This window comes from Brienomyrus brachyistius, unplaced genomic scaffold, assembly GCF_023856365.1.
Source record: "Brienomyrus brachyistius isolate T26 unplaced genomic scaffold, BBRACH_0.4 scaffold63, whole genome shotgun sequence".
NCBI lineage: Eukaryota > Metazoa > Chordata > Actinopteri > Osteoglossiformes > Mormyridae > Brienomyrus > Brienomyrus brachyistius.
In genome coordinates, this window is record NW_026042338.1 from 750,631 (window position 1) to 764,529 (window position 13,899).

Genomic DNA, 13,899 nt, shown 5'->3' on the forward strand with positions numbered 1-13,899 from the left:
TCCGACTTATGGACTTATTCAGATATTTACAGCTCCATGATTATGTTAGTAAAGAGGTTAAAGACTCTGACCACAAAGATCTGTCAATTGTTATCCAGCTGTTTTTCGATGCATACAAGTCCAGCAGGAGTAAAGGGCTTGTAGGCAGGCTGTACAAGGGTATATTTTCATTAAACAAGCACACTATTGCCTATGTGAAGAAACACTGGGGAAAGACCTGGACGCTGAAATATCAGAGGACACATGGATGAACGCTTGGATAACACAGCCATCCACCACCAGCTCCCTGGTTCTCCTGGAAAAACATTATAAGTTTTTTATTACCCCAAAACAAAAAGGCAAACAAACTGATACACAATGATGGTGCTGGAGGGGATGTGGAGAAACTTTAGTTGATCACGCCCAAGTGTTCTGGCTGTGTCCTCTTACTCAGAATTTGTGGAAGGAGGTTGTAGTGATTATTGCAAAGGTATTGGGGTTTAATGTTGACGTCACATTCACATCTCTGTACCCGGGGAGCCTCCCCGAGGTACTAGGTAAAGGTGAGGAGTACCTCCTAAAGATCCTGCTGGTAGTGAGCATAAAGGCAGATACAAAGTACTGGCTTCAAAAAGGTACCCCTACTCTGGGGGTCTTTATTGGTATTGTGAAAGAACCACACCTCCTTGAGGAGATGCTTTATTCCTTAAGGCTCCAAAAAGAGCTAGAGGAGGCAAGGTGGGGAAAGTAGACATTTACATAACTGAACAGAGAGGTATTACACGATCGATTAATGTATGTTAATTTGTCACAATGTCTTCTTGTGTATCTCATGACCTCAGACCGGTTCCTTTTATTTTCCTTCTTTTCTTTCATGTCCAAATGCTTCATAAATAAAAAGTTACTGTGGATGGATGGCCCAATACTAAGCAGGAGTATCCACCTGAAATTACAGAGTACTGGAACTGCAGGGCACAACTGTGAGTGGTGGGAGACATTGTCCACAAAGGTAGCAAGATAGTCATCCCAAAAAGCATGTGAAAAGAACTGCTGAAGAAGATACATGCAGGGCATCTCGGGATTGAAAAGTGTAGGAAAAGAGCATGTGAGGTGATGTATTGGCCGCAGATCAATCAAGATGTAACACATGAGGTGTCGAACTGCCGAACATGTCTGAGATATCAATCAGGATGTAGCACATGAGGTGTCGAACTGCCGAACATGTCTGAGATATCAATCAAGATGTAACACATGAGGTGTCGAACTGCCGAACATGTCTGAGATATCAATCAGGATGTAGCACATGAGGTGTCGAACTGCCGAACATGTCTGAGATATCAATCAGGATGTAGCACATGAGGTGTCGAACTGCCGAACATGTCTGAGATATCAATCAGGATGTAGCACATGAGGTGTCGAACTGCCGAACATGTCTGAGATATCAATCAAGATGTAACACATGAGGTGTCGAACTGCCGAACATGTCTGAGATATCAATCAGGATGTAGCACATGAGGTGTCGAACTGCCGAACATGTCTGAGATATCAATCAAGATGTAACACATGAGGTGTCGAACTGCCGAACATGTCTGAGATATCAATCAGGATGTAGCACATGAGGTGTCGAACTGCCGAACATGTCTGAGATATCAATCAAGATGTAACACATGAGGTGTCGAACTGCCGAACATGTCTGAGATATCAATCAGGATGTAGCACATGAAGTGTCGAACTGCCGAACATGTCTGAGATATCAATCAGGATGTAGCACATGAGGTGTCGAACTGCCGAGCATGTCTGAGATATCAATCAGGATGTAGCACATGAGGTGTCGAACTGCCGAACATGTCTGAGATATCAATCAGGATGTAGCACATGAGGTGTCGAACTGCCGAACATGTCTGAGATATCAATCAGGATGTAGCACATGAGGTGTCGAACTGCCGAACATGTCTGAGATATCAATCAGGATGTAGCACATGAGGTGTCGAACTGCCGAACATGTCTGAGATATCAATCAAGCAACCTGCTGAGCCACTTAAGCCACACCCAGTGCCCAACAGACCGTATCAGAAAGTGGGCGTTGACCTGTTTGTCTGCGCAGGGAAAGATTATGTAGATAAGATAAGATAAGAAAAAACTTTATTTATCCCGAGGGAAATTCTTTTGTCCTTTACATGCTCAGTGCAACAATAGGAATAAAGGTAAGGTAAAGAAAATAATAGTGCAAATAACTATGAGTAATACTTTGTATTATAACTATATAAATACTCATACATACCTGTCAAGTATTCCGTTTTGGCCGGGAAAGTCCAGTAATTTACCCTTCTTTCCCGCCGTCCTCCCATATTAGTATTTTCCCGTAAATCTCCCGTATTTTAACCTGCGTTATTAAAAAAAAAAAAAAAAAAAAAAACGCCCCCCCCAAAAAAATCTGAGCTCTGTCACTAGCCTCGCGATAACTACCACCTGCAGTAGCCTACTACGCGGGGAAAAAACACGGGAAAAAAAGAAGAAAACAGACAGATGATGGACGCCAGGACAGAGAAGGAAGGCACTCCTGCCAAAAAACCAAAACCCTCGTGTAAATACCGCGATCAATGGGACAACGAATTTATTTTTCTGAAGAAGAGCAGGGTGGGGGACAGTCACGCGTTTTGTAAAATTTGTAACTGCGACTTTAGCATCGCACACGGGGGAAGGAATGATGTTGCCAGCATGACAAATCCGCCAAGCAGAAGCGCGGGCTAATGGCACAAAAACATGCCCAGGCGATGTCAGCATTCGTGACGAGAAATGCCACTGAGGCAGACCAGGTCACAAGTGCAGAGGTAAAAATGGCAATGCTGTGTGCCAAAAACAACATTCCTTTCTCCTTCCATGATGACTTCAACAAGTGTGTAGCTGACATGTTCCCGGACTCTGCTATTGCACGAAAAAACTCAACGGGAAAAACGAAGGCTACTCAACTCATCAAAGGTAAGTTAGCTATATAACGTTAGCTACCTATCTTACTGCTGGGCTACTGTACGTTTGCTAAAACGGTATAAAATGGGTTTGAAATGTATTTGAATATTCTAACATTTGAGCATCACCCCATGGCATGCATGTTGTAGGCTACTAGCTAATTACTGGACACTCAACAGGTGCCATAGCAGCAGAACTAAAGGATGAGTTGGCCAAAACATGCCGATCTCAGCCCTTTTCACTGATGTGTGACGAATCCAACAACAGAACAACAGACAAAGAATTCGTCATCCTGACTAGACTCTACCATGAGGCCACTCTGCAGGTCGCTACAAGATTCCTGGAGATGCCTACATGCAATGTAGGAAATGCAGAAAATCTGTATGGAAAGCTGAGTGAGGCATTAAGGTAAGGGGAACTGCACTGTGTTGTTGACATGTTTAGTAGTTTGGATTTAATTACAACCTTACATTTTGTCTGAGACGTTTTGTGGCATTGCTTCCTGTTTCCAATAGAAAAAGAGGCATCCCATGGGATAACCTGATTGCCTTTAACTCTGATAATGCGAGTGTTATGAGAGGCCGACACAACTCGGTCATCAGCAGACTGAAGACCAGCCAGCCCCACATCCAGGACCTTGGCTGCATCTGCCACCTGGTACAGCTGGCCACTGGCTGTGGCATCAGAGCAGCCCAGGTACCGGTGGAAGACATCCTGGTGGGGATATACACCCACTTTGATAAAAGGTAAATGCATACATATAGGCCTGATATTTATCTCACCTAATGTGTGTGTTACAATGTAACAACATTGCATGTGGCTAGCTCATGAACAAGGTAGCCTAGTTGACCTGCAGTTCATATTCTTTATACACACACACACACACACACACACACACACACACACACACACACTCACTCACTCACAATTCTAACCACTAACAGAGTAATTTTCTATCTCTCAGTGCAAAAAGATGTGAAGTCTACAAAGAGTTTGTAGACTTCACTGATTCAAACCACCTGAAGCTCCTCAGGTACTGCAGCACAAGATGGCTAAGTCTGTTAACCTGCATACAGATGGTGCTGAATCAGTGGGATGCACTACAGGTAGGATGGTAACTCCACTCAGCAGGTATCTACACAGTTTACTATGCAGTTTACTATATGCTGTATCTCTATGTACTTTAGGCCTACTTTAACAGTCATGAGGAAGTAGAGAGGAGTGTTAAAGTGCGTGATCTGGCAAGCCATCTGCGTGATCCAATCATGAAGACCTATTTCCTGTTCCTGAGTGCTGAGTGCTAAATTCAGCCTTTATCTGAATTTAACATTGCCTTCCAGGTGGGTGTCAATGATATTGAATGAATTAGTGAATAATAATATATAATTAAATGTTTGTGTTTATTGTAGCATTCTTATTTCACTGTTATTTTGTTGTGACCATTGATATTATTTGCAGTCAGAGGGAGTACAAATTCACGGACTTGAAGAGGAGATGTGCAGGCTGATAAAGAGGATCCTGGGCTACCTCATACCAGCCAGGGCAATCGTGGGTGTACCTCTCAGGGAGGTGGAGTATGGAGATGGACATCTCTTTATCGGAGCAGACACAAAGGCATTCATGAGAAGCGCTGAGCTCCCTGTGTCAGCCGAGAAGAAAATCTTTCAGTGAGTGTATTACCCAGTAGTTATGTCACGATCTGGCGCGGGGAGAGCGGCGATCGTGCGAGGCGAACGGACAGGAAGTAGGCGGACAGGCAGAAGTCGGGGTAAATCAGGGGTTTAATAAACAGACTGGGAGCAGGAAACATGAAACGCCGACTTACATCAATGACAGACCAGGAAAACTGGGGAGACCAGGACTTAAATGCACAAGACTGATTGAAAGCAAACGGACACAGCTGGGTACAATCCGGGAAACACACGTGGGTAGGCAGGGGGCGTGGCACACAGGAGGAGCCGACGAGCAGGGCATGACAAGTTATATTATGATATCATCTTTTGACAGTATGAGAGTATGGGCTGTAGTGTGCCTAAAAATATTACCACTAATGCATTTTTTTCACTCTTATGCTGTTGTAGAACTGTGAGAAGCTTCTATGAGGCAGTGCTTAAGAAGATGTTCTCTACCTTTCCCCTCAACCATCCACTCCTGAGGGACCTGAAAGTGCTGGACCCTGCAGCTCGCCTTAACATAACTCCAGGGACAGGTAGATAATAGAAAGAGTTTCCAATAGGCTTTATGCCCAGCTCCACTACTTACCCAAGCAACCACCCTAGCAATGGTCAGACACACCTGGATGTGTAGTGTATTAGCAGTAACCTTATAAGAGCAGAATAAATATGGCTATGTAATATGAACAATGTATGAACAATAGGTACATGTATGTGCAATGTAGTGGCAGTATCATTATAGTAGTAGTAAGAACAATATATATATGCAGTGTATTAACAGAATATATTACAGAAAAACTGAAAAAATATGGATATTTAGTATGAACCATATAAACAGATATGTACAGTATGTACAGCTATGTGCAGTGTGGTAACAGTACCATTGTAGTGCAGAAATTGACAGGAAATAAAGGATCTGGCTTAAGTTCAGGAAGTAGTGGAGCTGGGCATAAAGCCTATTGATGTTAAGCAAGGCAAGGCAATTTTCTTTGTACAGCCCATTTTTACAAACAATTTGTCTCAAGGGCTTTACATCGCATCATAACATCCTCTGGGGACAGTTCCCCATTAATAACCAAAGAAATAATTGGCACAGTATACTTGATACTTGTTTAGATTTGCAATGTTCAGTCAAACACTTGTTTTACTTTACAGTGGAAAGGCTAGGGGCCCTGTTCCCCCAGTTGAGGCTGAAAGAGGATAAGATGAGGGAGGAATTCACAGACTATCAGGTGACAGATAGCAAGCAACTCCCCCAAGAAGACAGAATCGACAAATTTTGGGGCCTGGTAGGAAAGGACATGAGGTTCAGTGAGCTGCCAAAACTTATGAAGGCTTTACTATGCATTCCCCATAGCAATGCAAGTTCAGAAAGGGTGTTTAGCATGGTACGAAAAATTGTTACAGAGAATAGGATGTCGTTAGACAACAGAACTGTTTGCGCTCTACTCTCATGTAAAATTAACCACTCTGGCTCAGCCCACAAATACACTCCTTCCAAAACAGTCTTAAAGAATGCAAAGTCAGCAACAAATGAGTACAATAAGTCACTAAAAGAGTAAAGAAAAGTTATGTGAAATGAAAAGAAAAACTACAAAAAAGCAATATGAAATGAATGAGTGTGTGAATGTGAAAAGAATGTGGAATGAAAATGAAATGTAAATGTAAAGACAAGCAATGTTAAATGAACAGAAAATATGCAAATAAGCCTTTAAATAAATGCTCTTCATATATACCCTTTTGTGTTTTCATTTAGGCTATGAATGTTCACAGCATGTCAGTGTCAGCAAAGGTAGGCCTATCATTGGCTTAATGCACAGCTGCACTACTTCCTGAACTTCAGGCAGCTCCTTTGTTTCCTGTCTGCCATTATTGGACAAACTGATCACCTGGATTAATTAGTTTGTCCAATAATGGCAGACAGGAAACAAAGGAGCTGCCTGAAGTTCAGGAAGTAGTGCAGCTGTGCATAAAGCCAGTTGTAGTTTATAAGCGGTTGACAAGTGGTGATTAGCTTTCTTGTCACCTGTCTTAAAATGTAAGGGATACTGGAGCTTGGTTGGGGTGGTGGGACTGCTCGCGGCGGGCGCCGGAAAATTTCCCTTATTTTCAAATCCAAAACTTGACAGGTATGCATATATAAAACACTTCCCACGCAGCACATTATGCTTTATTATCTATTTATTATTCAAACATCAAACTTTGATGACGTCAATGTATATCCCTGACATAAATCACTGACGTGAAGCTATGGACATCATACTTAACTAGCTGACGTTTTAGTATTTTATATAGCATGATGGGTGCAGGTCTAACTTAGTGTATAACTTAGTTTCGGCAATGGTTTTGATATATAGAGTCCATCGTCATGATCCCATAGTTAGCGGAAGCGAAAATAGTGTAATTAGTACAAGTTCTAACGAAAAGTAATGTAATGTAATACCGAACAGCTTTCAAAAATGCGGTACCGCAATACCTTTTTGGCACCGGTATCCCGCGCAGCATCAGTCTGCCTGAGAAATTTCATAAAGTGTGGATCTTCCTATACGTGCAGCACGAATAAATAAAAATCTCTGCTTTGTGTACTTGACAAATCTGTGTGCGTCATCATACTCAAAACCGCCCCAAATAAGCCACGAAATTAACCATGAATCATACCATACTGTGGTACACAGCTTTGCTTCTTATGTTTCTTCCACACAAAAAGTTGCAGGTTTATGACAAAACGTGCTCGCGTCCAGACCATTAAGTGCAACAGGGGGGCAGAACTGCGGAGGGGGGCGGTACGATCGTGCTCGGTTGCGGTATAAGGCAGCCGGGCCCAGTGTGGTACGCGCTTAGTCTAATTACAGGTTCTTGTGGGAAGCTTGTGTGATGTATAACCTTGTTCGTGTCAGGTTTTGGGCTGGTTGCGAGCGCTATCGCACGGGCAGGAAACAGGCAGGCAGAACACGGGGAAACTGGGATTTATTAGCACTAAAACGGGACGAAGCACGAACATCGACTAACTAACATCAATGACGGACCAGGAATGAAAGCAAGACATGGACTTAAATAGACAGGACTGGGTGAAAATAATCGGACACAGCTGGGTACAATCGGGGAAACACACGTGGATAATCAGGGGGGCATGGCACACATGAGGATCGTACGAGCTGGGCGTGACAGTTCGACATACTGATCGCTATGTATCGCGATACAACAGTTTGAAATGTTACCAAAGTGTCATTTTATAATTCCCATATTAAACAAGTTACCGTGCATAGTGCTTTGGGGAGAGACAGACTCCGAGAGCGCAGTTCATTTCACGTGTCTCTAAGTCATTGTCTGATATTATCCAGAGCTGAATGTGTGATTCATGCTTACTACTATATTCTTGCTTTGCAGTTCTTACACATTTTTTTTTCTTATTTACTTCTACAAGTAAATAAAAAACTTATAAAACTGTCATTATTATATAAGAACTATACGTATCATGATGTTATTATTTAGTTATGTTGTTGCTTGGTTACATTTGATGCCTCCGCACGTGGGAAGCTACCGGTTTGAAAGACGCGGCTTCACTTGCTTTTCTGCACCAAGATGGCAAGGTACGTTGCATTTCTGCTCCCATTTTATCGTATAACTTATATTATTATTTAGTATCTGTCTTTGTATGTACAGTGGTACCTCGACCCACGAACAGTCCTGTTCACGAATAAATCGTGTTTTGTTTTGTACCGGTTGTCGAACCGTGTTTCGGGCAGCGAACACACAAACGTCCCCAAAAGGGTCCGATGAAAGCTCCCCAAAGAACCACCCGAAACGCGAAGAAATGTCCAGTATAATAAAAAAACAATTATATTTTCGAAATTACTGCATTTCACTGTTATTCAGTCTTTTAATGTTGATTGTTTAGTTTTTTGGGGGGATGTTTTGTGGTTCTTTTCCGTGTTTTGGCGTCTTTCAAGCGACCAGCGTATGCTCAGTTTTAATGTTTTGTTTAATTTAGCATTTGTTAGCATGTAAATGTAAATGTATGCTCTCAGTTATATGTGCACAGTCTGTCATAATTTGATTGTACGGTAGGGGGTGTTGAGTTGTACTGCGCGTGCTCGAAGTGTTTATATGTATGTATAGAGTGACCTAAAGAGAAAGACGGCGATATGTCCTAGTTCATGGTGAATAACGTGTTGTGTGAACTTATTTTTCCATTTATAAATCCTCTATTATTGTTAGTCTTCTCCCGATTTTCTTACCGCTGCACCCACAGTTTGACGTGCCAACAGCATTATTTGTTACAAGTAAGGTTATTTTAATTTAAGTCTATATTCTTGGTCGCGTTCTCCCCATGTCGTCGTGGGCTTTCCTCCGGGTACTTGCTAAATTGCCCGTAGGAGTGCATGTGTGAGTGAATGGTGTGTGAGTGTGCCCTGCAATGGGCTGGCCCCCCCATCCTCGATTTTTCCCTGCCTCGTGCCCATTGCTTCCGGGATAGGCAACCGAGTAGGATAAGCGGTTTGGAAAATGAATGGATGGATGGATTCTTGGTCACAGAAAAATATAAAAAATTGAAGAAAATGCAGCGTTTCTGAAGTTTAAACATATTGAACATAATACGTATTTACATTATTTGAAATGGGAAAATTGATTGAGGTCACGCACTTTTCAGGTCAGGAACTAAGTTCGTGAGCCGAGGTATGACTGTATATTGAAATATGTTTGTGTAAAATTCAGTATATTGTTCGGATTATATTTAAATTTTATGTGCAGGTTAGTTAGTGTCACATGCAGGGTTGCCAACCCTCACTCAAGATGTCTTGTAGTCAATCTGTTTTGTTCCATTATAAACCTAAAATTAGCTCCATCAAAAGTGTTGGGATAGTCTGCAAACCCTCCAGACTATTTACAAGGTAGTAAGACCTATGGAGATGAATGTGCAGACTTGTCTGGAATTGAGAATCTCACGCCAGCCAGCTGACCAATGATAGCAGCTCTGCCTGTGCAGTAATGCGGTTGTTGATTGGGAAGGTGTGGGTCAGTGCAGAAGTGTAGTCCACATGTCAGGAGTGACTGACAGCTCCATTGCATTGCCTGTATGTTGTTTTTCCTCATTCAGAATCAGACGAATGGAGAAAGCTGTTTGCTGGAGCGACGACAGATACTGGGCAACTTGGGACAAGTGGGGAGAGGTGATTGACTGGGGAGATGAGAAAGAGCTGTGCTCCCCAGCAGAATCACCTTCTGACCAGGCTGACAGTTCCACTGAGTCACATTCCCGAAGGCGAATTGCCAAGGCAGTTAGCTGGACGGATGATGCTTATTGGGCAGCCTGGGACAAGTGGGAAGAGATCATCTGCTGGGGTGATGAAGAGGAGTGCTCCCAAGTAACTCCACCCACTAGCCAGCTTGGGAGGGATAAAGGGATAGATGTACATGGGTTGGAGGCTTTTGTGATAAATAACAGGACAATCTCCATAAAGCCTGTAGACAACCATCAAGACAGTCTGAAGATAGGAGCTGTGCTGGTAGACCTCTGCCAGTTTGATCTCGAATATTTAGATCAAAGTAAATTTAATTTTGAAATTTTGCAAGTACAAATTGGAGAAGTAGAAGTGGAGGAGACTAGAGAAAAGGCGTTTGAAAAAGCATTTGAATTGGAAATTGAGGATGTGGCAGTAGAAGTTATAAACAGTGAATTCCAGCCGAATGCTATAAATTTGGATATTGTTGAAACTAAGGTGGACAAATTATTATTGGAAGAACTGATCGTTGGCGATTTAGAAGCAGGCAATGTGAAGGTGTCAGTATCAAATGGCAATGTGGTGAAGGTACCCTTAAGGTACCCTTCACCACAGAGGAACAGAAGGACCAGGCAACCTTAGACCATACTCTCTGGTGGTTGACTCGTGGCAACTGGACTTGTCTCTGAAAGTTAGAAACGTTTCGCTGCTCATCCAAGCAGCTTCTTCAGACTGAGGGAGGTAGTAAGTGTCCACATGGTAAGTACCTCCTGGGTAAGTAGTCTAAGGGGGCTCGTTGAGTGAAACGAAGTGGGGGGGGGAGTTGCGGGTAGATGTAACCAGTCCCTCCTACTCCAATAGAGTGGGTCGTTAAGGGTGGTCCACCTGGTGGAGGTGTGAATTGGATCTGTTTTTTTCCTGGGAATTATTTTTGTTTTGGCAAATGATGAGAGGGCCGCAGGTTAAATTGGAGACAGGTTGTGCCTAATGCCTCTACCTCTGTTGAGTGAGGGGTTGTGGATTTGCACATGCAAAGCTGCTTGGACGAGCGGTGAAACGTTTCTACCTTTCAGAGAGGTACAATGTCTTTGGATGTCTTTTGTCTTGTGCAGTCTGGGAGTTGACTGAATGCTGGGGCGGGGGTAGCTTTTCCTTTGTAGTGGGGTCCGGTGGGGCGCCTTGGGCTCTGTGGGGCCCGGTGGTGCTGCTGCCTTGGGCCCCGGTCTGGATGGGCCTGGGCCCCCCTCCCTGGATGGATTTCGGGGAACGGGGAGTGCTTATGGGGGTCAGCGGGGGAGCTGGCTCCGGGGGGGGGAGGTATTTTGCCCCCCCCCCCATTCCTTTCCTCCCCGTCCCTAAATGCTTCCCTCCTCCCGCTCCATCACACCACCACACATGTAGGGCTTTGAGGTGTAGGTGCGTTGCTGGGATGCAGGGTAGGTATTCCTTCTCTGTCCCCTCGCGACCACCTGTACCTCATTCATACACTACAACGTAGACACTCTCATTACTTACTCTCTCACGACACATACATTTAGGGCGTTGGGGATGGGCACACAGAATGGCATCCAGAGGGCGGTCTGTTCATTCAGCCTTACCTCTGGTGCCAGGGCCCACATCTCAATTTTAATCACACATAGACATTGAGGGCTCTGGGGAGAGGCCGAGCTAACACCAGCTGTTGGTGAGCAGGGGGTGGTTAGTGCCATGCCCTTCACCTGTTTTAAAAGCACTTTAGAACAACACACACCAACACCACATCTGAGCGGGCGAAGGGGGGCATGGGGTCTTTTCACACCCCCGTTCCCTGTTCGCCATTTGGGGCTGAGAGGAACAGCTGGTCGGGGTCTGGGCTGGTGGGCTTCTCGGCTACTGCGGGGTCCGGGGTGATCTTCTGGTCTCCTCGCCAGAGGAAAAATAGGGGTCCACATAGAGTATACATGGGGAGTGAGAGTATGTGTACAGCGTTCATTTCTGTGTGTCTAAATGTTGGGTGAATGTGTAAATATTTGTTTATGTCTGCATGAGGGTGGGAACGTATGCTTGTATATGTGTGTGCCTGTTTGTCTATACACACGTGTCAGGTTGGGTCCTAGACTCCACCTGAAATAACATCTCGGGCACAATAAAGTGGTCCTCCGCAGAGGGGGGGTGGTGGAGGGAAAAAAAAAAAAAAAAGCTTGTGACCCACCGACCGATTTCTTATTTGATTACTGTTGTTCCTTGTCTTGTTTTTGACCCCTCGTGGTCTGCTTTTGTTTTTATTAGTGTCTCTAGTGTTTATCCCCTTTCCTCCTTTGAATCCCTGAGTGAGTCGTCCACTCTCTGTTTCTGCTTACTCCTTGACACGCTGTCGCTCTCAATCCACCCTGGACCTGTGACAGTATTTCTGTTTTTGCTTTTGTTTGGACGTACTGAGTTTAGGATTCCTAGCTTAGAAGGAATAGTTTAACCTGTCATGTGTAACGTTGTTAAATGCGCTGATATCAGTGTTATGTCACAGTACCAGAAACTTAAAATGGTACATTTTGTTTTCTTTTTGTTTTCTTGCAATTACTACATACAAATGTTTAATGTTTTGCTGACATCTAATTAGAAAATAAATGCATTTATGCTTTAAATGATCTTTTTGTTGTCTTCAATCATTTCAACAGGTGAAAATGACCTGAAATCAATGAGTTTGAACACTGGACACTACATTCCGTGTTTGTGTATAAAGTCATGTTTAGCGTACATGCGAGTTCATTCGTATCCTTTTCCCCAGAGACAAAAAGTAGGCTAGGCTATTGGGAAAAAAAAAATATATAGACCTAATGTCAGTGTATTATTCATGAGGTTTTGTAATATCTGAGACCAAATTAAACTTAATCTGTGTATTTAATGGATTTATGTGCTATTGCTACTGATTTAATTGGTAAATAGGCCTTTTTCCAAGCAATTGAATATTTAAATGGGAATGTTTTACATTATTGATTTAGCTTTAATCATGAAGTACCAAGCTTGATATCAATCCATGTCTAATGTGACATATTCAGGACATGCAAAGTCTATACACATAGGCACAGACTATGGCTGGGATTCGTGTGGCCTACCCTGCAGATGGGAGGCCAACACTGCATGGTATATATTCTTTAAATTTATTTAATATTAGTTACATAATTACTCATATAGACCATGTTAATACTTAATAGTGCATGTAAAGAAAATTATACTCTCATTTGACATTAATGTGTGAAGTGCATGTAAGTATGGAATATCCATCCATTGGCTGTAGCACTTATCCTATTCAAGGTCAAAGCCAGAAGCTATGGATGCAAGACTGGGACAACAGGAGCTGACCCTGACAGGAAGCTCATCTCATAATGATATTCCCCACACCGTGCTACTTCTTGCAGAGCTTTGCTGGGGTAGGTGGTGTGGCTATCATACCAGCCGGCGACGCATCCAGTTAGGATGCTCTTGATGACACAGTTATAAAGTGTCCTGAGGATAAGGGGACTTGTGCCACACCTTTTAGCTCGTCGGAGGTAGAAGGGCCGCTGCTATGCATTTAAATTTTTCCCAATATGATAAATGTAGCGTAGAAAAAGTAACCATATCAGTTTACATGGGCTTCTACAGGGGGTTAAGTATCCATCCATCCATTTTCTGAAGCCACTTAATTCCAACTGGGGTTGCCTGGGGACTGGAACCTATCCCAAGAACACTGGGCACAAGTGGGAACCAACCCTGGGGAATCACCAACACACCACAGGGTGCACACACAACTACAGGACCAATTTAGACTCACCATTCAACCCCTCTTGAATGCTTTTGGACCGTGGGAGGAAACTACAGCGCCTGGTGAAAACTCAGACAAACAGAGGGAGAGCGTGCAAACTCCACGCAGAAAGGACTTGGGATTGAACACAGGACCTTCTTGCTGTAAGGCAGCAGGGCAAACCACTGCGCCACCATGCTGCCCCCGTGTTAAGTATCATAAGTAATATGACAAATGTCATAGCTCAGCTATAGATATGCATAAAATGTACGGAAAGACGATATAAACATCTTGTTAC

The 13,899-nt window shown here is 43.4% G+C and overlaps 2 protein-coding genes and 1 long non-coding RNA gene across 11 annotated transcripts in view; 2 read left to right on the forward strand and 1 right to left on the reverse strand.

Annotated features, from left to right (window-relative positions):
* Nucleotides 1–13,899, reverse strand: part of LOC125725217 (NACHT, LRR and PYD domains-containing protein 3-like) — a 457,448-nt gene that overhangs the window by 308,922 nt on the left and 134,627 nt on the right. The window lies entirely within an intron of this gene.
* The window catches only part of LOC125725238 (uncharacterized), a 110,613-nt gene that overhangs the window by 79,393 nt on the left and 17,321 nt on the right, over nt 1–13,899 (forward strand). The window contains exons 1-2 of one of the 5 annotated variants that reach the window (XM_049002011.1): nt 8,096–8,209; nt 9,718–10,642. The exons of 2 other annotated variants lie outside the window; for them this stretch is intronic. In XM_049002011.1, coding sequence (XP_048857968.1) covers nt 8,202–8,209; nt 9,718–10,483 — 774 coding nt within the window. In that variant the 5' untranslated portion in view covers nt 8,096–8,201 and the 3' untranslated portion in view covers nt 10,484–10,642. Of the gene's footprint in view, nt 1–8,095; nt 8,210–9,717; nt 10,643–13,899 lie in introns of those variants that run through there. 2 more of the 5 variants (XM_049002010.1, XM_049002009.1) reach the window with 2 other exon arrangements.
* On the forward strand, nt 4,143–6,352 carry LOC125725248 (uncharacterized). Its single transcript, XR_007387384.1, has 4 exons — nt 4,143–4,286; nt 4,405–4,613; nt 5,028–5,155; nt 5,775–6,352. It is a non-coding gene; the product is annotated as an uncharacterized LOC125725248 (long non-coding RNA).